Source organism: Pseudopipra pipra, chromosome 20, assembly GCF_036250125.1.
Source record: "Pseudopipra pipra isolate bDixPip1 chromosome 20, bDixPip1.hap1, whole genome shotgun sequence".
In the NCBI taxonomy this organism is placed as follows: domain Eukaryota; kingdom Metazoa; phylum Chordata; class Aves; order Passeriformes; family Pipridae; genus Pseudopipra; species Pseudopipra pipra.
In genome coordinates, this window is record NC_087568.1 from 4,628,990 (window position 1) to 4,652,947 (window position 23,958).

The 23,958-nt window shown below is 46.4% G+C and overlaps 1 protein-coding gene across 6 annotated transcripts in view; it reads left to right on the forward strand.

Moving 5' to 3' along the window:
* The first annotated feature begins 8,237 nt into the window (after positions 1–8,237).
* Positions 8,238–23,958, forward strand: part of RAPGEF1 (Rap guanine nucleotide exchange factor 1) — an 86,154-nt gene continuing 70,433 nt past the window's right edge. For all 6 annotated transcript variants that reach the window (XM_064676847.1, XM_064676849.1, XM_064676848.1 and 3 more), the window contains exon 1: positions 8,238–8,395. In XM_064676847.1, the coding sequence (XP_064532917.1) occupies positions 8,371–8,395 (25 nt within the window). In that variant the 5' untranslated portion in view covers positions 8,238–8,370. The remainder of the gene's footprint in view (positions 8,396–23,958) is intronic.

Consider the following 23,958-nt stretch of genomic DNA (forward strand, 5'->3'; position numbering starts at 1 on the left):
TTGGGGCAGGTTTGTGAGCTTTGTGCCTTCTCCAGAGCACCCTGGAGCTTCCATGGTTAATGGAGACAGGGCTCTGAGATTCCAACCCCTCCATCTCACCAGTTTTTCCTTTCTTTCCTTATTTCTCAGTCAGAGCCAGCCACCCCTAAGCACACAGGAGGCATCCCCCAAATACCACAGACTGCAGGAAAGCACTGAAGCCCAAAAGGAGCAAGACAAGGTAACAAAGCTGGCAACAGCAATTAGAGACGTGATTGCTGAGACGGGGCTGCCAAAGAAATCCAAAGAATTCAGAAGCTCCAGCTCCTGCAGTGGGACCCCCCCAGCCCAGGTAGGCAAACACTCAGCAGACAAGAAATCAGCTTTCATGGAGCTGAAGGTCACCCTTGGGCCAGCTGTGGGGGGACAGAGAGCAGCCACCACGGTCACCATGGTGCTGGAAATGTCATGTCCAGCCAGAGCATTAGTTTTGCTTTTCCATTGTCTGCTGTGCTGAAGAAAGCTTTGTTGGCAAATGGACTTCATGGGAAGTTTATCTCCCTGCTGCTGACTTTGTGCAAAAAAAAAAAAAAAAGAAAAGAAAAGAAAAGAAAAAAAGAAAAAGAAAGAAAGCAATAATAAAAAGAATCCAACACAAATTCCCAGGAGGAATCAGGAGGTCAAGTTTAAAAAAAACTAAAATAAAGGAAGGAAGAACAAACTACACCAAACAACCCATCAGCACGAGCTTGACGGTGAAGAGAAGCGCTCTGGGCTGAGAAATAATGGTTTGAAGTTTGCATCATTATCAGAGGGACGTGCCCCACATTTACAATGCTCTCTGAAACGTATCTGGGCTTGTGCGGCGTAACGGGAGAGACGTGGGGGTGGGACAGACCCTCTTTCAGGGCCAGAAGGGCCAAGATGAAGCCTTGCACGAGACATTGCAGCTCATCACCCTGCACACTTCCGAGAGGGACCTCAGAGGGGCTGGGTGAGAATCGCTGGTTCATCTTCGTACTGGCTGCCAGGCTGGTTGCTGTGCTCGTTAACGAGATCCAGAGGTGTCTGTGCCTTTCCTGTCTAATTGCAAAGGTGAAAGGGCCATCTTACAAAAGGGGGAACTGAGGCACAGAGAGGCCAGCCTGCCCCAAGTCAGCTTTCTGCACTGGAAGTGATTCCCCTCCACAACCAAAAGCGTTCCCTCTCTCCTGTGCACGTCCTTTGTGCCGGTGCCACTCACTGTTCAGAGGGAGTGCTGCCTTTCCCACACCTGGATCTTCAGGATTCAGCACATCTCAATCCTGACCCGCCACGGGCTCATTTATTCAGTGCTGGGCTCCCCAGGTGGATTTGCCAACACAGCTCATTCCTGCCCTGCAAGACCTCTGCTATTTCAAAGCATGACTGCCTGTGTCCCCCCCTGCTCCCCCAGGTTTCTCTCCCCCATCCTTCCTGCATCTGCTGTCAGCTGTACAGACCGTGTGGTGCTTCAGCCACGTGGGCAGGTGACACTTTGGCTTGGTCACAGGGTCTCCTCACCAGGGATTGGCAGAGAGAGGAAATCTAGGCTGTCACGTCCAATTACATTTTTCCCTGGGTGACCTTTGTTTCCATAACACAATTTTTATTATTTGACTTTGGAATATTGATTTTCATTTCCTATTTTGATTCCTTTTCTTTTCGCTCTTTCCTGCAGGGAGTGACTTTGTTCACCTTCAGCATCTGCTTGCTCTGTAGTGTGAGGCAGGAAGGGTCACTTGTCCATGGAAAATGACCTGGAAGAAAAGCAAGGTTTTAAAGAGCATCTGTGTACGGGCTGGGTTTGTTTCTGATGCTCTGAATTGGGCCCTGTCATGCTGTCCTTCCTGAATATCCCCTGTCTATATGGTAACTTGTCTCCCTCTCCAGGAGATCCTTCAAAGAGGTGGATGGGAACAGGTCTGGGTGTGGAGCTCCTCCTCAGTGCACAGAGGCTGGCCCAGGTCTGTGATGCAGAGTGGCACTAGTTGATGTTCAGTTGATGGGGATGGACTTGGGACCAGCTGTGTCTCTGAGAAGATGCCCTCAGAATTTGCAAGTGGACCTTCCCACCATCCCCGTCCTTAGCACAAAGACTTCAGAGCCAGAAGGTAGCAGGGTCAGGACAGGCTCCAGAATCCCTTCTCAGAGCTCCTTTTACTCCTCAGGGACAGCAAAGATGGACCATGATGTGGTGAGCAAAGTCAGCAGCAGAGCTTCAGCCATGCACAGCAAAGGTCTTTATTGAATTACCTGCCATTATCCCAGTAAACCCCAGGAGGATGAGCTATTGATATGAACCTCCTCGTGTGGTGAGGTGAAAGGACAGCCAGATGTCTGACCACTAAGGAAGTGCTGACAGAAACACCCTGGAGTACCAGACAGCTTGTTAGCTTGTATATATTGTTCTGGTGATTCACATGTTTATGTTTCCACAGTGAAATATAGTTCCTGGAAGAGGGAAAAGATTAAACCAGAGACAGAACCTTTATAGCCTTTTCTCCTTCCACCCTCACCTTCCTAATTACTTTAAATGTACAGAGGGTTTGTCAAAAGTTGTTTAATCTCTCTCTCAGTTTTTTCTTTTTAATAATCCCGGGGCCTGGAGTTCTTCTCAGCCTTCCTTCTCAGATCCACCTTATACTTCTGTGGCAGTGAGGCCAACAGATTTTTTTCCTATTTACTTCTTTTCATGAAAGACTAAGAGAAGGACATTGAAAAGCTTCACTTTAAGCTACCGCTTTAACAGATATGAAAGTGCAATTTATTTATTTATTGGTTAACCCCTGCTAGTCCCACTGTCCTGGCAGGGGCGTGTGCTCATGTGGCCAGGCAGTGGCTGAGGATTTGGGCTGAGATTTCCCTTGTCTGGTGTTGGTCTCTCATCCCTTCCAGATATTTGTCTGGGGAACAAAAAAAAAAACCAAAACAAATCAAAGGTCTGTGACCAAGCAGGGAAGAGACCAGGGTGTTTTAAGGTTGGGATGTTGCAATAGGACAAAGAGTAATGGTTTCAAACTGAAAGTGGGTCAATTTAGATTACATATAAAGAAGGAATTGTTTACAATGAGAGTGGTAGGGCTCTGGCACAGGTTGTCCAGGAAAAAAGAAAGTTGTGGATGCCCCATTCCTGGAAGTGTTCAAAACCAGGTTGGACGGGGCTCTGGGCAACCTGGTCTAGTGGAAAGTGTCCCTGCTCGTTTCAGGGGGGTTGGAACGAGATGACCTTTAAAGGTCCCTTCCAACCCAAACCATTCTATGAATCTATCACTCCTTGTCCCACCTCAGACAGAGTGGACCCACTTGCTGCCCGGCCGGGATCTCTCTGCTCCTGCTCCCCCTTTTTGGTGCTCGGATGCTCAGAGGTCAGTGTGTGCCTTTGGGGAACATCCTCGTGGCTGCTCCCTCGGGATAACCACTGCCGGGATTTTCTCCTCGCACCGGAGGCTTCGCTTGGCTCAGGCTTGCGACGGGCATGGGAGGGTCAGTGACGGCCCCCCCCCAGCCCCATGTGCCGGCATATGCTGCCCTCTAGAGTCAGCACCCAAATTCTGCTTTTTTAAAAGAAAAAGCTGGTAGAAAGCAAGTCCTGTCCATCATGTGTCAGAATAGGAGAATCAGTGAAAATTTCCCCCGAGGCTCGGCCGTGAGACCCCCCGAGGGGACCAGCCCTACGGCCACGGGAGATGCACAGGGGGAACCCACATCTACCCCGTCTGCCCAGACCACCAGCTCTCCAAATAACAACTTATCTCTCACTCCAGCACACAGAGTTCCAGGGTCTGTCACACAGCTGGGACCAGCCAGGTACCATCAACTGCTGCTCCGAAAAACCCTGAACACCGACCCTTCCTCAAGGAGGAGAAAGTGAAGGTGAGCCCGAATCGGTGTCTCCCATCTGCCCTTTTCCGCTCATATGAACTTTGGTGCCCACAGCACTGTATATTTTTCCAGATGACTGACACAGAAGCTCTGTCCCTTTCTCCATCACTCCTCTGAGCCTCTGACCCAGTGTGTCCCCCATGATCATGCTGTTCTATTCCCCCTGAACAGCTCCTCTCCTCCCCCATATACTGGCATCTCACTCCTATTCTTTCCACCCCCGAAGATATCAGAGGGTTTAAGACCATTAAGAGGAGGTGAGAACCTTGTCCTTTTGCTTCAGCGGTTTCCACCAATTTTTTTTTTAACTCTTCCCAGGGGCAAAACTTTCCACCCCACAAGCTGAGCTGAGGTGATGGCAGGGGCACATCGGGTCGCTGTGGTGTGTTTGTCACTTGGGGATCTTCTGCACGTTGAATAAGGTCTTTCAGGGAGCTCGTTTAACCAAATTGCCACCACCCTGACCAGTGATGTTATCACGTCCAGAAGGCATCCAAAAGGTAGTTGGCTAAACTGTACATAATCCTGGTTACTCTCTGCTTCTGAAACCCACTCGGACAACTGTGTTTGAGGGTGAATGGCCATCATCTCCCGGCAATTCTGCGGAGATAGACCCAGCATGACCCTAGCCCTGATCCCACAAACTGGAGGAGAGCAGGAGAGCAGTGCTGGGGCGGGAGCAGCTCGGGATTTGGGAAGGGCACTAGAGGGCAGGAGAGCTCTTCTCTAACTGCGCGTCTCAATAGTCGTGTTAGTATTCCTTGCACAATTTCCCCTGTTCAGTGGGTCAGTTGTAAAGTTCAGTGACTCACTGCGGGAAATGACCCTGTGGGGCTGCGGTTTATGTCTGCCCAGCACCGGTGGGCAAGGCTGAGGCAGAATCCACTGGAGGGGTTTGCATGTAGAGACCAACCACCTGGAGTGCTGCTGGCAGCTTTCCTGCCAGGGAGTTTCTCCCAGCGAAGAAACATTTGGGGAAGGAGGCTCCAGCTGTTGCCCCCACACGGACCTGGCATGCCTCTTGCTGCAAGGTGAAGTTTAGCACTGTGATTTCATCTGACAGCAAAGCAGGTACCCAACATATTCTTCTCTCCTTCCTGATGTAGCATCTGCACGTGAAAAACTGGCTCTTTGTAGGGTGTTTCTTGTACCTCTTGAAGGTAACCAGCTGCCGTCGTCCCCTTTCCTCCATCCCCAGCTTACAGCAAGAACCATCCCCACGGGATCTCAAACTGCTCTGTAACAGCCCAAGAAGTCACATCTCTCTTCACAGCTCTCCTTCTGCTCTCCTGGCCATGGCTCTGTCCATAACAACACATTTTTCCCCAGCTGACTTCACGGAATATTTAGAAGCATCAGGTTTTCCCGGCATTGTGAGTTACATCTTAATGCAGAAAGCACCAGAGAAACTCCAGCATCCCCCGGAAGGCAACACACCAGGGGCACAACGGGGCTTTTTATATCAGAGACTGTGAAAAGACCTTCCAATTTAGTAGCTGTTCTGTTCATATCTCACATTATTGCACACACGCTCCCTCTTCCTTGCCCAAGTCTGAAAAACGGAGGGTGTAAGAATAGCAGCTTCTTACTTCATCTGTCTGCTTCCTGTGTGTACTGGCGGTCGGATCTGCTCTCATTAGCATCACCCTCGGCAGCTCCTCCTTACTATCGCTCACTAATACGGGTGAGTCAGCACAGCTCAGCGTGGCTACGACAGCCACCATTTACATCTGTGTGAGCGAGGGAAGAGCCTGCACCTAAATCTTCTTCTGTTAGATTTATTAAGAAAATGTTCTCAGGAATTCTCCATGAGCCTCTCAAAACAACAACAAAAAAATTAATGAGAGAAAAATGCATAGTCTGCCTCTTAGACATTTCCTCCTCTAGCTTGTGCCCATCCCCGGGTGTGTGAGAGGTTTAAACAGCCTGATGAAGTAGCTTTAAAAGTTGTGTATAAAGCTGACAAAAATAGCAACCTCGTGAATGATTTATTTCATAAGGGAAGTAAACAGCCTCTGACAGCTCACCAGGCTTCAGGGATTTATTGGGCTGTAGCACAGGGTGCTACCTGCAAGTCACGGCACTGCTGTGAAATTTGTCCCTAATTAAGTTGTAGGAATGAGTTGATTTTCAAATAGGACCATAATTCTTTTATTGTTGCCTAGGGCCATCCCGACTGGCTCTGCTGTTGCTTTCCTCTGGAGTGAACTTGCTTGTCCCCAGGGAGCTGCCACTGCTCCCTGGGCTCAAACTATAGCAACTGTGTTAGTCAGGGTGGCAAACACAGAGCTGAGGGTGTCAGGCAGCCAGGAATGGGAGTGCAAGCACAGTGTTTGTCTGTGCTTGGGCAACCCAGGTTCACATTGACCACAGTTGCCCTGAGTGTGGATTTGGGTTGTCTAGAGATAGTGTGAGAACGCTCTGTATCATCAGCACCAGTGTCCAGCTGGACTCAAAAAACGTGTCAGATTTGGCCAATCCCACCTTTGCTCCCTTTTCATAGAATGATTAAGGTTGGAAAAGACCTCCAAGATTATTGAGTCCAATCTTTGACCAAGTACCACTGTGCCCACTAAAACCATAGTGGCCACATGCTACATCTACTCATTTTTTGAACACTTCCAGGGATGGTGACTCCACTCTCCTGGGAAGCCCTGTTCCAATGCTTATCCACACTTTCCACGAAGAAATTTTTCCTAATACCCAACCTGAACCTCCTCTGGCATAACTTGAGGCCGTTTTCCCTTGTCCTGTTGCCTGGGAGGAGGCTGACCCCTACCTTGTCACAACCTCCTTTCAGACAGTTATAGAGAGTTAATTGTAGTTGATTAATTGTAACCTTGCTGCTGATTGCTCCAAGAGAAAGATTCTGCAATGGCAGCAAATTCAGAAAAAGACAATTCCTGTGAGGCCTTAGGAGGTTCTGAGGGGTCAGGAGCATTGGCAGGACATCCCCGGGCAGAACAGAATGGGGGTCCCTGCTCCTCCCAATCCCATACCCAGAGGGTTGTGTTTTGGGGGGAGAACTGATCCAGATGCCCAGGGGTGTCCCCCATCCCCTGGGTGTTGCCTTGGGGTGCAGAGCTGAGGTCACAGCAGCCCCATGGTGCTGAGTGTCCCCCACAGTGCTGGGGGCTCCAAAGCCCTACTCCTGCCTGGACCCTGCAACGTGTCCAGTTCTGGGCTCTTCAGGACAAGAGGGACACGAGCTCCTGGAGCAGGTCCAGTGGAAGGCAGTGGGGATGACTGGGGGACTGGAGCATCTCATATGAGGAAAGGCTGAGAGAGCTGGGGCCATTCAGCTTCAAGAAGAGGCAATTGAGAGATGACCTCATTAATGTGTATAAATATCTAAAGAGGGATGCCAAGAAGATGGAGCCAGGCTCTGCTTCGTGATGCCAACCACTAGGACATGAAGCAATGGGCAGAAACTGATTTAGGAAGGACATTGAGGGGCTGGAGCAGGTCCAAAGAAGGGCAACAAGGCTGGTGAAGGGACTGGAGCACAAGTCCTGTGAGGAGTGGCTGAGGGAGCTGGGGTTGTTTAGCCTGGAGATGAGGAGGCTCAGAGGAGACCTCATCACTCTCTGCAACTCCCTGGATGGAGGTTGTAGCCAGGTGGGGGTTGATCTGTTCTCCCAGGCAACCAGCAATAGGACAAGAGGGCATGGTCTTAAACTGTGCCAGGGAGGTTTAGACTGGATATTAGGAAGAAGTTCTTCACAGAGAGAGTGATTTAGCACTGGAATGGGCTGTCCAGGGAGGTGGTGGAATCACCGTCCCTGGAGGTATTTAAGAAGAGACTGGATGTGGCACTCAGTGCCATGATCTAGTAGACAAGGTGGTGTTGGGTCAAAGGTTCGACTCGATGATTTCAGAGGTCTTTTCCATCATAGTTGATCCTGTGATTCTGTGTTAGGTCAAAGGTTGGGTTCGATGATCTCAGAGGCCTTTCCAGCCTAGCTGATTCAGTCATTCTGTGATGCTCAGGAAGTTCCGCCCGAACATATGGAAAAACTTCTTCACCGCGCACAGGAACAGGTTGCTAAGAGACCATGCGGCGCCTCCTCGCTGGAGATACCCCAGACCCGCCCGGACGCCACCCTGCCGCACGTTCCCCGCGCGCGCCCCTGCCCGAGCAGGGAATTAGGGTTGCGGTTCGGTGCCTTCCCTGCTCACCCATCCCGGGATTCCGGGGCTCCGGGATGCGCGCCCGGCCCGGCGCGGCCCCGCCCCTGCAGTGTGCGCGGTGTCCGCGGGGCGGCGGTGCGGGGCGGTGCCGGGGCGGTGCGTGCGCGGCGGGAGCCCCGGGCCGCCCCTTCCCGTCGCGGCCCCGCGGAGCGGGCGGGGGGCGGGCGCTGCTGCACCGCGGCCGCCGCCGGAGCCGCTCCCGCACCGCGCCCGGCAGCCGCGGGAGCCCGGCAAAGCCCCTGCTCGGCCCGGCCCCCCGAGCGCCGCCGGGCCCGAGCGCCGAGCGCCGGCTCCGACATGTCTGGCAAGATCGAGAAAGCAGGTGAGCGGCCGGGGAGGCCCCCGCGGGGACGGAGCGGAGCCGGGGGGGGACCGGCCGGGGGGCGGCCGCGCTCGCCCCGCCGAGCTGGCGGAGCTGCCGGAGCTGCCGGAGGTTTGGAGCTGCCGGAGGTGCCGCGGGCCTGGCGCGGCCCGGCGGGGCTGGGGGAGCCGGGCAGGGCCCCCCATCCCCGGCGGGGCTCCCCCCGGGGGCTCTGTCAGCGCAGGCGGGGAGCGCGGCCCGGAACGCGGCCGGGCCCGGGGAGCCGCGGGGGATGCTCAGCCCGTCCCCCCGCGGGGCTGGTCCTGCGCTGCCCGGGTCAGGCTTTGTGTCTTCTCCGCGTTTTCCTCCCCCCCCATCTTTCCTATTTGTTTCCCATTTTTTCCTAATTCTTTTATTTTAATTTTTACGTTCCTGCACCCCTTCCGTCCTCCCCGTGCAGCCGAGCATCAGTGCAGCCGGGCGCTGCAGCGCTTTTGGGGCCTACACGCAATGATTAATTTCAACTTCTTCCAACTTTCCTCCTCTGGTGTTTGTGCAGGATGAGAAAAGACGAGTCTGTAGGCAAATGTCAGCGGGGACTTGCTCATTTTTTCCCTCTTCCTTGCTAAGCTCTCCCCTCTGCTTGGGGTGCTCATGAGAGCCAGGGGAGGCTGCTGAGATTCCTCCTGCTCTCACAAGGAAACGCTCAAGCACGGATCATATTGTCTCTCTGTGCTTCTGGAGTCGTGCCTGGTTCTCAGTTGTCACTTTAGATGGTTGAATGCCCATGTTTTTCTCCGTAGTGGGAGTAGTACGTTTAAGAAGATTCAATTAGCGTTGTGCAAATCAAGCAGCGAAGTTACGTAGTTTAATTATGCTGCATTTAATTAGCAGAGAAAAATCAATGCTGTTTTGTATTTTTATTGTAAGGAATAGCTAGGCAGCTTCTTTCTGGGGAAGGCAGGGCAGCAGCCCGAGTCGGGATGCGGGGAGCTCAGTGTTCAGGCTTTCCAGGACAGCAGCCACGGACGTAGGAAAGATTCCTGTTTCCGAGGAGTGGAGTCGGTAGCAGCGCGTTCTGGTTTTGATCATTCCAGCCGGGTTTGCTCTGGCTCCTGCGCTGCACCGTGTGTGAGTGTGTTCTCCAGTGATGCGGGTTCTGGAGCAGCCTCGGGGGATGAGCGGGCTGGCTCCCTGGCAGCCGCCTTCTCCCTGGAGAACATAGGCATGTTTCCAGCTCTTCGCGCTGAGTTACTGTCTAACAAGTGTGCATCGCGTCACGGGACAAATGTTACTCCAGAAATATCTCAGGTTAATCTGATGCACGATCCTTTACATTGTATCACGATGTAGCGCTTTGCTTTGGCTGCGGATTTTTGCTGTGGGATTCTGGCTGTTCTTTCCCATGCTTTTCCATGCTTCCCTGCCTCCTCTCATCCCTTACTCCACTGAGTAAGGAAGGTGTTAGCAGAGTACACAGACCTGGGGGCAGCCCAGGAGTAATTGGCACTTGTTTATGCTGGAGGTGAATTTGGCTTGGGATTTAGTGACTGTAGACAGTAATTACAGACGTATAAATAAGTGATCACGTTTTGTTTACCCGTGCGCAGTAAATAACCCTGTGAGAATAGTAAATACAACTGCACACTGGTGAGGCAGCGTGGAGAGTTCAAGCGCGGGAGGATGACTCTGTAGACACACACAAACGCAGAGTGGTTCCATAAACAGTAGAACAGAAAGGCCGAAAAACACGGTATAAATATAAATACCCTATAAAATGCCATGTAATACCAGTAAAATACCGTATAAAAATCATCCACTGCTCAACTTAGAGACCAGACACGCTGAGCTCCCACTGAAAAACTCCAGGATCGTGCAGGGTCTGTCCCCAGGTCGGTGCTGTGAGTGAACAGCTGGGAGATGCAGTGGGTGCAACCTCGATGTGGAGGCATTTGTTCTAGTGGGTGTCTGTCGTAGTGATGATTTGCTGAACAAGAGAAACTGTAAATCTGGGAGTCTGTCCTCTTTCAACTGCTTGTACTTTCATTTCTTTAAAAAGGGATATTAAAAAAAAAAAAAAATCCAGTCCAAATATAAACGGGAGGAGAAGAGGTGGGGAGGGAGGGCTGGGAGCCAGCTGTTCCAGTGCAGGAGTGTCCCCATCCCCATCCCTGTTTCTGAGTGTTTGAACTCCTGATTGACACAAACAGTTTGTTAACAGCGTCACCGAATAAACACAGGCTGGAATACCACAGTAATTCTGGGATACTGTTTGTCAAAACGTGTACAGTAGCAGAACAAAGGATAGGGAGTCATGGAACAAATGCTGTGAGGTCTAAGGTCTGTGTGTTTGTGCACGTTTGAATTTGTTTTTCTTATAGGAGCAGAAATTCATGCATAATGCCTTATGTTGTAAATAAAATAGGCTCCTGCCTGATCACAAGCCATTGTGACAAACTTTGGAATGGGCTTGGCTTTGGTTTGACTCATGGGTCCATCTAGAAAGGCTGCTGGGAAAAATATATTATCCTTTACAGGGTTAGACCCCCAGAAATCTTGCATCCATCTGCTCCCTGGGTCCTTAACTGAAACACCTTGTTGGCACTCAATAAAAGACAATAATAAATGATTAGAGATAGCAGCTACCATCCTGTCCATAAAGAAGGAGCAGACAAGGCTCCCTCTGGAGCCTCTCAGTGCTGCTGTTTAATCAACAGAAGGGTCACTGTAGAGCAATTCAGAGCTCTGCTTTGGAGTGAAGGGCAGCCATCTGGTAACGTAGAATAAGATGGTATATTTTGGTTTAACAAGTGTTAGAGCCCCTATTTTGTTAGGTTCCAGCCAGGAGACTTCCAAATACTTTTCCAAAGCAGAACCCTCATTGACTTGAAGAGAAGGAATGGCTGTTGGCTTTTCTGCACTCTAGAACTGTGACTTTTTGCCTTCACTTTCAGGAAATATTTGCTCTCACCCTTTTGATGTGAAATCCAAAATAGGGATGCCAAGAAAGAGCGGAGAAGGTCACAGATTCTGCTTGGGTTTCCTGTTACCATGGCAATGCATGAATTCCTGTATTTATTTACCTGATGGATTACGTGCTCCAGGGAATTGAACTGTTCTGCATCGTTCAGGGAGAATAAGGGAGCAGTTAGACAACATCAGGTCTGAACCTAAAGCTCTTGGTGAAGCAGGTCCCTTCAAGAATGCCCTTTATTAAAACCAAAGAACATATGGGTGCCATACTTTGAAGGTTTACTCTACTTGGTGGTTTCAGGCTTAATCTTGTAATTTCTTGCAGGGTTTTCATATCCCTTGTGAACTTGTTTTTCCAACAGCTGTCTGCTAAAGGTTGTTTAAAATAACTGTTTTGAGTCTTAGCTACCTGGAGTGCAGGCAGTCATCTCTATTCTGCTCAGGATTCAACTGGATGTATTTATTCCCAGTAGACCAAAAATGCTGTTGGCTTCACCTTTTACTTATAAGCACTTGCCTGATAAGCAAATTCACCTCAAATTCTCATCCTTTAGTATTGGTGGGATAAACATCTAGGGCTAATCCCAGGAGAACTCTGTCCTTAAGGAAAATGGCAAAAATAGCAGACACAATTCAGGAGGTCAGATTATTCCCATCTCTATAGGAACTTAATGCTTATCCAGAGTCCTCCAGGCCAGTTTATGTGATTCTGAATTGTGCATCTGCAAATGTTTTTGTATTAACGTGAAGTTTCCTGGGGATCTTGTTTTTGTGGAGGATATATTTTGAACTGTCATCGCCTCTTGGATCATTCTATGGAAATTAGCCTGCATAGTTTTTACACCTGTACAGTTTTCTGCAGTTTCTCTTTGTCTGTCATGCTTAGGTGAGTTACTAGGCAGAACTCTGTTGTGCATTCACCACTGTACTGTGTTTCTCAGTGTGAGGGCTTTCAGGTGAAAAGTTTTGCAGTTAACTGGTTTAAGTGCTGCTCTACTGGTGGCTTTCAAACCAAGTTAAAAAATATTAAATTTTTGTCTTATAGTCTGAGAATTAAACCCCTCTAAAGACTCATCTCACAACCTTAAAGATAATTCATTTCCAAATCTTCCTTACTTGGGCTTTTAGCACCTACTGTTTCCTGCTATACATTGCTCCCAAAGTGACATCCCATGTGTGGTTTATTGTAACTTGTTTAAACAGCATCAACAATTCAGTCTGGTTTTGTGGAGGGGCAAAATACAGGTGCAAGAACATCACTGCTTAGTGTGTTTTTCTACAAAATGGCCCAAAGAGAATTTGCCATCTTTTGTAAGCCATCATGGGCTTGACAGGTGTTGTGTTGCTTCGGGACTGGCGTGTTCCGAAATGCAGCCTGCGGGATAACTGCTGCAGGATTGGGATGGTCAGAGCAGTTGTAAGAGGGAAGTGGGCAAGGACTGGAGAAAAAAAAAAAGACAGCTGACGGCTACTGGAATGTGAAGCAGCTGGGATGTGCCTTAGTCAGTGAAAAAGCAGAAACTGGAAACAATTGCAAAATTTATTTTCAGTGCAAGCAATCGTTTTCCTTGAACCGCAATGACTAAATATATCTCTTGGTGTGATTTTTACGTGGTGGTAACTCTTACTGGCTCTTGCTAACCTCCTGGTGAGCAGAGAGGAGTGGAAGTTCACTATCAGTCAAGACTGTAACACAAACATCTCTCATTTAGATCTGTTGATTCACTTACAGCAAACATTTCCTACTTGTAAGGGATCCATAGGCTGCCAGCATGACTTTGCTTGCTGCAGTGTCTTGCCTGAGTGGAAGAAACCAGGTGGTTTGTTTCTAGGGAAAGGAGTCAATCTGTAACCCCTTTTCCAGGTTTCCTTGGGGTTTTGTTCATATTTCTGGAAGTTTTGAATTGCAGTTGATACTTCAGCTGATTCTAGTAACTCTACTGTAGGAGCAGATAGACTCTGATACTGTATATAAAATGATGATGTATATAAAAAATATACTTTAAGACCTTCTTTCTTCCAAAGTCAAAAGCCTGTGGGTAGAACTGGCAAAATGAGCTTTGCTGTTGACTTTCAAATCCTTTGGAAGGAGAGCATTTAGTTCAGAATCTTACAGCATCTGAACTGCAAATGGAGGAACATGAAGAGTTAATTTTCTAGACTTCATTTTAGAGAAGCTAGAGAGATGTTATGCCTGTCTTGGCAGAGGCATTTATGGCTAATCAGAGTTAATTCAATCACTCAGTCATTATGTGTATTACAGGTACTTCTCATTTGGGCTGGTGGGAGGTGAAAGCTGCAATTGTTTGTTACTGCAGCACTGAATTTGGAAGGTCTTTGTGCCCCAGCAGAGGTAAAATGATAGAGAGCATCTCCTGTCTTTGTGCCAGATAAAACTCCAGAAACTATGTCATATATTAAAAATAACAAATTACATGTCAGAACTACAGGTAAGGTGATTTAATAGCCTCCTTCCTCTCTCCCCCTCCTCACCACACCCACCTTTTGCATAGTTTGGATACATGTAGTAGATATAACTTGTTCCATTTTCCAAGGCATGTCATCCCAACATTTTTCTGCTGAAACTAGAGATTTGGGGTCCTTTGCTAGTTTGCAAAGCTGTTGACCTCTGTATAATGTTGCTTATCATGAAAGAAATCCTTCCAGCCTGCGGAGACTTTATGTCATCTGGAGAAAAATCCTGTGCATGGTGAAGGATCCTCCAGCTTCTCAGATTTGTGACAGAATAAGCTTTTCTCTCTGAAAACAATGGAAAATTTATTGTGCTGCAAGTGCCTGAATATTTGGGAAATTCTGCTTTGGTGTTACATCCTTTTTCCTTATCACCATTAGCAAACTATGGGATTCAGCCAGTGTCATGGAAGCAGTATGGAAGGAGTATTAAAATAACATAGCTATTGCAAGGATATTGGCTTTGTTGTTTGTCAGTTTTGCCTAAATAACCAAAGTTTGGCTTGCATAATCTACAGCTGAGAGGTGTTATAGAACACAACGGGATGAGAGGATGGTAATGGGGAATGGTGTGTTGTTCTCGGGGCTTTAGGAGAGATTAGAGGAAAAGGGAGAGCAGGTTGAAGGAAAACTAGATTTATTCACCTTTGCGAGTTTGAATTTGCGGCCCCAGAACTTCAAGATGTACAAACTCCTCAACGTATAAAAAGGGTACCAGAGAAGGAAAAAGGGACGTCACGAATGGAGATGTTGATGGAATGGCTGGAAAGAGCAGGAAAGAAGAGAGAGGCTGCCCAGCCCACTGGGGAGAGAAGAGGAGGGAGCGGTGGGTGAGTTGCGTGCGAGGAGAGCGGGGAGGAAAAGACAAGACGGATGACAAGGGGGGAAATCGGGCAAGGACGACGTTCCCGGCGGCTTTCACGGGAGTCCGTTCCAAGGCGAAGAGACAGAAGATGAATTTCAGCAATCCGGAAAAGCTGCAGGAATCCTGCAGGTTGGGACGTGCTGCCAGAGGAATGCTCTGCACTTCTGCTGTTCACGTTACTGCAGCCTGACAAATTACAACTCTATTCCCCGACCCGCAGCATCCACTCTTAAAAATACATCTCTGATCTCTTCTTATGGTGTGTGACAATGGCACTGACAGTGCAAACAATTTCATCTCCGAGAGGGAAATGATGTCCCCTCGTGCTCTGTGAAGCAGCCTGAGAAAGCTGATGGATCAGATTATTGATCTACTTTTATTTGGGTTGCATATTTCAGTGAAAGCTCTTCAGCTTTCAGATAGTCTCTTCATGTTAAATCTGTTTGCTGTTTTAGTTGCTACTGTAGCTCACCTTGTCTGGAGTTTGTAGGGTAATGTTTTCCTGTTGAGAGCAAGGGAGAAGGGAATAGAAACAAGTACAAGGAAAAGGGGGTCTGTATCAGAATGTTCACTTGGTGTTTGGGAGAATTGGTCCCCCTACACTTGCTTTCTATTTGATCATATTTAGGAAAATAATCTGAAATATTTGAGAATTGACAAGAGCTGTATTCTAAGCCCTGACTAGCATTTTGATTTCAGGTTCTTTTTTTTTTTTTGGTTCCCATTTTCTCCCACTTTGAAGGTCAATTGAGCAGGGGTGACACTGAAGAAGAGATTTCTTAATTATGGGGCTGAGGGTCTTTGAATTAAGCAAATGCATGTTTTGCATTATTTTACTTTACTGGGTGATGGTCTCTGCTGCTTCAGGTAGAGCATTTTGGTGCCATGAAAATACTGTGCATTTTGGGGTGTAACTTAACATCTTGGTGTGGCCATCAGTGCCTCCAAGGAGACCCTAATTCATTATTCTGCTGAGGGAGAAAGGTTAAAGCTTGCTTGCACTCCCATGCTCTCGTTCTTTCTCTCTGAAGGCTTCATGGGGGGATGCCCTTTGTTGAGTACTTAACACATTCACTCAACCAGTCCCATTTATATTCTGAGCAAGATCTTTAATTTCATCCCTGACGTGTAAAAAAAGTCTTGGGTTTTGAGGGGTGGGGGGGAAGAGAGAATTTTCTTTTTTAGGCTTTCTGAAGAGAAAGGAAAAAATCAGTAGAGGTTAAAATTAAAGAATTGTTACTCCTGACTGGTAAAATTGGACTAAACAGATACTGCAGTTGGTTGGTTGATTAAACTTTGATAGAATTTTACTAAGAGACTGAACATGTAGTTTTTTATCTGTTCAACTGTAGTTTGCAGGGAGTCTTTAATAATTAAAATGGGAATGTGTTCCCAGTGTACAGCAGGCATTGTTTTATCCCTTCCCTTTTGATGGGCTCGTGTCTGTGCTGCCCATGAGGTGATAAAACAGCCTCAGGAATTAATTCCATATTTAGAAAGTTTTCCTTTGCAAACCAAGAGTCACATAATCAAGGGTAATCAATGGTTCAGTTTTCACCCAGGGTAATCAATAGTTTAGTTTTGGTTGTGTAGTGCATTCCAATCAATTCTGGAGAGCAGCACTCCATGAATCCATCTGATGGTGGGCTTTAGTTAACAGGACAATCCTGTTTGAAACACAGCTTTCCTTGGGTGTTACATTTATCCTTTCAGTTGTGCTCTAACTATAACAACTTAACTTTGTCAATTTGAGTATGGAGAGTTAAAGTGTGGGTAGTTCCCATCTCCTTTTTGCTTTACAATGTAGCCTTGCATGTCACTGTCGGGAGTGATTGTGTGCTGCAACTTTCATATGCAAGAAAACTAAGTATCTCTGTTTGGTTATATTTTATCCATTTAATCTTTTTTTTTTTTTAAGTGCACCTATTCTGCTTTTCTTGTTAGAAGAAGCTTTAAACTGAATTATATACAAGAATAGTAAGTTTGAGGAACTGGGGAGGTCTGCCAGCAGGTTACGTTAGAGCTCATCTCTGAATTTACAGGGATTTACAGAAAGCATGGAGCATGGGTTTATGCAGGAGGTGGTTTGTCTGTATAAATAGCCTTGCAAAGGTCACACGAAATCAGATGTTAAGGCTGATGCCAGATTTTTGACAGAGCATGGTAGGAGCAGTGCAGGGATTGAGTTTAACTTTTACTGCTTGGAATTAGTTCTTCAGGGCTATTATGTGGGAGAAATTTTCAGTACCCAGAAACATTGTGCATCTGACAGTCACACGACTTTAAAAAAACCTTAGTCTTGTATCTTTATGAGCAATATCTGGAGCATAACTGACAGAAACTGAGGTGGGGAGTTTCTCTGGTTTAAGCTTAGTTTTTGTGGTTCTTTTCTGTGCATGGCTGTTTGCTCTTTGTCACTGGGAACAGTGGCACTTTTGTCCCCTGCTCTGTCCATCTGCCCTGTTGTAGTTTACAGGAGAGACACTTCAGAACATTGTAGAACCACCCTGTTAAAATGATCTAGTGAATTTAAGGAATGGTATGTAAAGTATATTGTTTGCCATGAGCTGGTGCTCTCAACTATGGCCAATTTTGTGAGATTCAGGTATACAATATCCCTTTAAAGAACAGCCACTGAGTTCTTGGTGTGTAATTTGGTGCATCTCAGAGATGAGCTTGTTCCTTGTCTGTATTTCTCTTATTTAATCAGTAGCATCCTTTGGTAAAGCAGTAGTGATAGCTCATCCATCTGTTATAACTCTTGGACTTGTTTACCCATTTCAGTCAAACTTTGCAGAGGAATGGATATTAAAATATTTTTAAATTTCTGCACATTTTCTGAAGAAGACTGAGGAGATCAGAGGGGTTGCAAACAGTGCCTTCATTTGTGCTAAAGGGAAAATGTAGCTATCCCATACTCTGTTTGGGAAAGATGACTTGAATCCTTTGGTAAAAAGCAGCTATGTGTATCTTCTGGGGACAGTTCAGAGGAGCCAATCAGGGACAGTGAAGGGTGGGTTTCTGTTAAAAGCCTGATAAAAATGGCAGGGCAAACAAACACTTAAAAACCAGGCCAGGGGAGAATTTGGTTCTTGTTACTGCCTGCGCCTATTTCCAGGTAGCCTTTAAACAAAGATGGTTTTGTTCCTGTCTGTATAAATTCCTTAAATACGCATTGGCAGCTCTTACTCTTAGATTTTATCCTGAATTCATTATCCTGGTTCATTAGGCCTCAAATGTGAGGTGTACCTTTCACTGTAACACTTCTAGGGCTCCCTGGAGACATCAGGTGTAGCACAAGTGATACACAGGAGAACTTCCCTGAGCTTCCATTTGGCTGGAAGCCTGGCAAGTGCCAAGGTCCAAGGGATTCAAACCCTTGTTTTGATATTGGTGTAACCCATACAAAAAATTCCCCTACCAAGTCTGATTTTGAAATCATTACCAGCCTGCATGAGCTGTTGACTTGGCTGTTAATGTTGATTCTTGATCCAAGTCTGGCATCCAAGGTTGATAAGTCCTGCAAAACACCACTCTCAGCCATTTTACCAGACCAGTGCTGTGGCTTGTCCTATGAGAAAGTTCAGATTTTTGGCTGAAAGAGTAGTCAGGCATTAGAATTAGCTGCCCAGGGAGGTGGTGGAGTCACTGTCTCTGAAAGTGTTCGAGAGGAGTCTGCATGTGGCTCTTGGGGACATGGTTTAGGGGTGATTATGTTGGGTTGACTGTTGGACCAGATGATCTTGAAGGTCTCTTCCAGCCTTGATGATTCTGTCATTCTGAGAGCTGACAGGCTGTGAGTTTTGTTTTTACTGTTATACTGTTTTTATCATTTAATTCTTCTCACATGAGATAATTCACATCTAAAAGCTTTGGCAACACAGTATACTAAGTTTCAAATATTATCATAATGGAAAAGGATCATGCTAGAAATATTAGTACTCAGTTGTATACATTTAATGAAATTGTTATTCAAAGCTTTTATATCCAAAACAGTAACAGTGGTTTGTGTTGATGTTGCACACTATGATCTTAACTTTTGGGATGATAACAAAGCACAAAATCTGGCTCCTCCTGCAATCCTGTGCCCTTGAAGGAGTCACTTAGTTAAATTCCTTAATATTTTTGCAGCTGTGGTTGTGGTTTATTAACTGATGCTGCCTTGAAGAACAGGCTGTGTCTGCAGCAAAGTTTTCATTACTCATCTGTCAATACTTACAGAGTAAAACAAATGGGTCTGGGTAGGGATTTCTGCTCTTCAGTGTAAAGGATTTCTTTTCCTCCATCCCTGCCATTTTACCCAAGGAGAGAGTAGGGAATACTTTTGATACAGTGCATGTTGTACTGTATTGGATAGAAAGGTCTGGCCTCTTTTGTCTGTCGGGATTATTTTAAGCTATGATGTTTAGATAATATTAAATGAACTAGAGGGAATTAAAAACATCTCTCTTTCCCAAAATATTCTCATTTGTACAGCTGTAAAATGCCCTTTGTCCTGATTCATACCAGCTGAAGAATCTCCAGAATTTCTCTTTTGCAGTTGGTAAAATATGATTTTTGGCCATTTCAACAATTTGTTTGCCAGGAGAAATCCAGGTGAGTTGAGTTTGGTTTTGTTTTAACATAGACCTCAAATCTGAAAATTAGATAAACCAAACTATTATGTTGCTGTGTTTACTGATGCAAACTGCAGGTTTTGCAGTATTTGCCTTGGCCTCTGGGTGAAATGCAGGAGGCAGCTTATCTGCCTGGATTTTTTGGGGGACTTTTTTGCATGATAATTGCAAATGAAGAGCACATCTTAATTCTGAAGGCCCTACAGAACAGGGATGTCTGCTCTGGGAGATGGAGATGCACATGAATTTCGTGCTGGTGCATGGCATGGGCGAGTGAATGGAAGGAACTGGAGGAACTGCTGTCACAGGGGTTGAGCACTGGGTCTGAAATGCTTTGCTGTCACAGAGCAGAGCTGCAGCAAAAGGATGAACTATAATAAGTCAGGGAGAAGCATTTGCAGAATGCAGGGATCTGACTCACTTGACCACATGGTTCTCTTGAGTTTCACACTTGACTGTGACAAATACAGAATAGCAGCCGGGCTAGTGAGCAAGTGTGCTGGGGAGCCAAAGGTCTGTGCTGACCTCTGTTATTCTGGGGGAAACACTGGAGTCCTTGCCTCCTTTTCCTGTTGTACAGTCTGGTTTTGCTTACTTTTTATCCTACTTCAGAAGATCCTGGTGGTGCAAAACCTCAGGCAGCAGGTCCTTGTATGAAGTTGTAAAGAACTAAGGCCCATTCCAAGTCAAAGTGACTCATAACATGAAGCCTTGTTTTGTGCCTCTCTACCTTGGCACACGATGTGTTGGCTGGTAAATTGGTGCCAGTTTCCTTAGCACGTGGAGATGCCATCAAATGTATTTTGAATTCTGCCCTTTGGGAGATGTTCTGAAAGTGGAAGGAACCAAAACCTCCGCCAGACTGAGCTCTCGACCAGCTGCAAGCGTGAGGACCTGGTTTGGAGATAAAAACTGATTAGTGGATAATTCCCCTGGAATGAATAATCTCAGCCTTAAAAGATGAGTTGCAGATGGTTTTGGATGAGAGAGGGGTCAGGTTTAAAATGTCATTCTTTCAGTAACCTGAATCTACTGACCTTAGCTGACACTGCAGAGATCGTTTCAGCCAAGTAAGAACGAAAGGAGAGGCTCACCCGTGGTGTGCAGCCAGTGCTTCCTGCCTTGGTCTGGCCCCGAGCCCCCAGTGTCATATTTATGTAGTGGTTTCAAAGGTCTTCCACTCCCCAAGGTCAAGGAAAGCTTCCAAAATACCAAGGAGAGCCGTAGTAAACTCCCCCAGTGAGAAGGATTAGTATCTGTCATGACCTGAAGTATTTTCCCATTGGTTATGCCTCTACTGATCTTTCACCTTCGCACAGGTAACACTACATGTGTGTTTGCCTGTCTTTGACTGGAAATCCTGCGGAAAACAAAACTGAAAGCTAAAACGAGGTTAAGGACTATATTAGCAAGCTATGTCAATAAAGACCATCATTTTGTGTTGCTGTGCAGCTTTTCAAATCACTCCAGCGAGACTCTCCTTACAAATGCTTTTGTGTTTTATCTGTTGACTCATCCATCTCAACGCTCACAGTAACATTTCAGTGCTGTCTTATAAAGCCTGTGATTGAAACAAGGCTGTTCTCAGGCTGGTTCATCAACAGATGCAATTAATACAATGATGTTTGTTTTGACACCCTGTCTCACTGGCAGCATTGTAAGCAGCATTGCTGTGCTTCGCTGTGGTTGAGGACTCAGTGTGCAGGCAGATCACTCAATATTTGTATTCAGCTTAAAGTCAACACTGAAAGAGTTTCAGACCTCTCCTTGGCTGGCAAACAGGCTCACTGGCACTACAAGTGATGTTAACAAAAGGGCAAATCATAATCTGCAGCACTTCTAATTTATTTACAGTTTTATAAAATTTCACTCTGCTAGAGAGCACCAGAAGTATAAAAGGAAAGCTCAGAGGGATTTTCTTCTTGTGCAAGTCTGGGAAGGTGGTGAAGGAAATATGATTTGAGCTCAGATATTTATTCTTTTAGTAGAACAATGTCAGTCCCAGACCAGTGCTTCTCAGATGTGTTCTACCCTGGGAACTTGTGTAAAATGTCTTCCTTTTCAGCTTTTTTCATTTTTAGCTGTATAGAGGGTGTAACCATTGTTTAAGGGAGTGTCTGTGGCATGGAGCCAGTTGATATCTAAACCCTATCATGAATTGTTTTAAAGAGAGTATGATTTTCTGTACTGAGATATATTGATGACTTTTTTTTAAGGGCAGGAAATACCTGCTGACTCCAGCAGTTGCCAGAGCAGCTGTTCATTATGAGTAAGCCATAGGAAAAATCTTGTGAAAGCCTTGATATCAATAGGAAGCAGCGCGGGCTCAAATGATCAGTACCAAAGTCTAGTTAAGCTGTATCAAGAACTGCTTTCATATTTTCACTTGGTCAGAATTTTATATTGGGGGAAAAAAAATCCTGGTTCTTAGGGTATCAAAGTCTGTAGGATAGTTTACAGAGAGGTATTTAACTTCAGGCTAGCTAATATTTGTAAAGTCTTGTCTGGACACTCCCCAAACCCTTGCTCCAGGGTACAAATTTAATTGATTTATTCCATGTTGAGTTCATGAAGCAGTTTCTGCTTCTGTGAGTAGGCATCTCCTCTGGATCCATGGGTTTGAGCATTCCCAGGCATTATAGCACCCCTGTCACTCAGACTTGGTTAGGTTAAGTCACTCAGACTTACCAGGACCTGTGTTAGGCAGGGCACACACTGGAAATGCAGTCAACTCACTGTTCTGAGCTGCCTAATGAGCAAGTTGGGGCTTTTTTTTTTCTATCTGTCTCTGGTTTTAATCACAGAGCTGAATTCTGAGGAGATTATATGTAGAATTCCATCGCTTTCCACCAAAAAGTTTGCTTTGAATTTAATGGACATTTCAGTGAATTTCTGTAGTTGACACTTTCTGGAAAACTAAATTATTATTTTGGCCCAAACCCCTCTGATCAGTGCCAGCTGAGCAGCAGGGGAGGCCCTGGGCTCCGGTGGGCTCATCCAGGGTATGTATGGGAGGCTGTAGCAGCACTGCTGACCTTTGGCTCACGGAAAAAACAATGAGCAAGGAGTACTGTGCTCCAGATGTGAACCTGTCTGGAAGCAGGTTGCAGAGATAAGCTGCTGATGGGGAAAACTCGTTCCCCTCTGACTGCTGTATTATACAAGTGAACCCAGTGTCATAGCTCAGCTTCTGAGATACTTCCAGCCCAAGTTCAGTTACTTCCCGAGTTCTGCATTTCAGCTCTGGGCTTGAACTGCTTTTTCTTTTGTGTTGTTCCTTGTTGTCTCTGATACCAGGATATGATTTCTTCTTTGTCACCTCTCACTGCCCTTTGTTTCTCTTAGTTTGCAGGTTTTTTGGATGTGTACACTCATGTTGCTTGTAGAGCATCCTGCCTGTGTCACAAGGTTTTGATTCAGCAGAGTTGTCCTGGAGATGAAAGGGATGTGCCAGCAAGTAGTGGAATGTATGTCACAGCAAAGGAACATCCACACACATCTTGCATAAGCAGTAGAACTTCTCTTGCTGCTCAGTGTGGTCCTGGGGTCGTGGCTCATGAGGGTGGTGGCAATAGGAAATATGGGATGTTCTGGCTTATTTTGAGAACAAGATTCCATTTCCCTTGAGGCAATAATTTCATGAATCAAAAAAAGGAGAATGTGTAATGCTTAGTGGTCATCTAGAGCTTTACATTTTTGGAGCATTGTGCAAACATTTCTTCTGTACTTCTGACTTCATGATGGGTGGTGGTGGAAGGTGCTGCTTGTAGTGAGGTGAGAACAGCGAGTACAACTTCTGCCCTCCTTTCATTCCCTGGTATGGTTTAACTTGGTACTTTGGTCAGATGATCTCTGCTTCTCCCTAAGCTTCTGTGGGCTTTTCAGTGATTGCTGGAGCCGTGAACCCTGTGAGTGGGTTGCTAGTTCATGTTTTTAAGGATGTCATTAGGTAGTGAGAGTGGAAGTAATGCTGCGTAGCGGTGACATCTCTCCGTGTGAGAAGATGCAGGTAATGTTGTGTGCACAGACCATGCCACCTAGAGGAGCAGAGTGGGCTGGCAAGGCTGCAGCCATGGTTGGCTGGCAAAATTTCTGTGTCTGTGCAAAAATGGCAGTGTTGAGACCTTCTCTCAGCAGTGCCCTTTGTGGCCTTGACTCCGGGTCGTTCACCAAGTCCAGCTTGAGAAGGTCCATTCAGAGGTAGCTCTCCATCAACTCATCTCAACAAACATTTCTCAACTTTTGACATGAGACTGCTGTTCATGATTTAGCCTCCTGGTTATGTTGATCCTAATCTTTCCCAGAGGCTCAACAAACCTGAAATTAAGTTGTGGATCTCACCTCATATTCTCTGGAAATTAGGGTGAGGAATCTAGTACAAGGTATGATTTGATGGGATAATGCTCTCCAGACTCTGCTTTTTTTGGCTTGTATGTTGCAATTTCTTTTGTGGGAGACTATTAAATTTCCCAGAAGATTATCCTAATTTCCAGAGTCTCGAAGTCTGAATTGTAATTAAGCACTTAATTTGATGAGGGTTTTTAGATGCCTTGCTAGTCTACTGGCAGCTTGGGGAAATGCTTCCATCTTCAGCCCAGCTTCCCTTGCTTAGGTTCAAGCTCAGAAAGCTGGGATATATTTAGAACTGGCAGAACTGC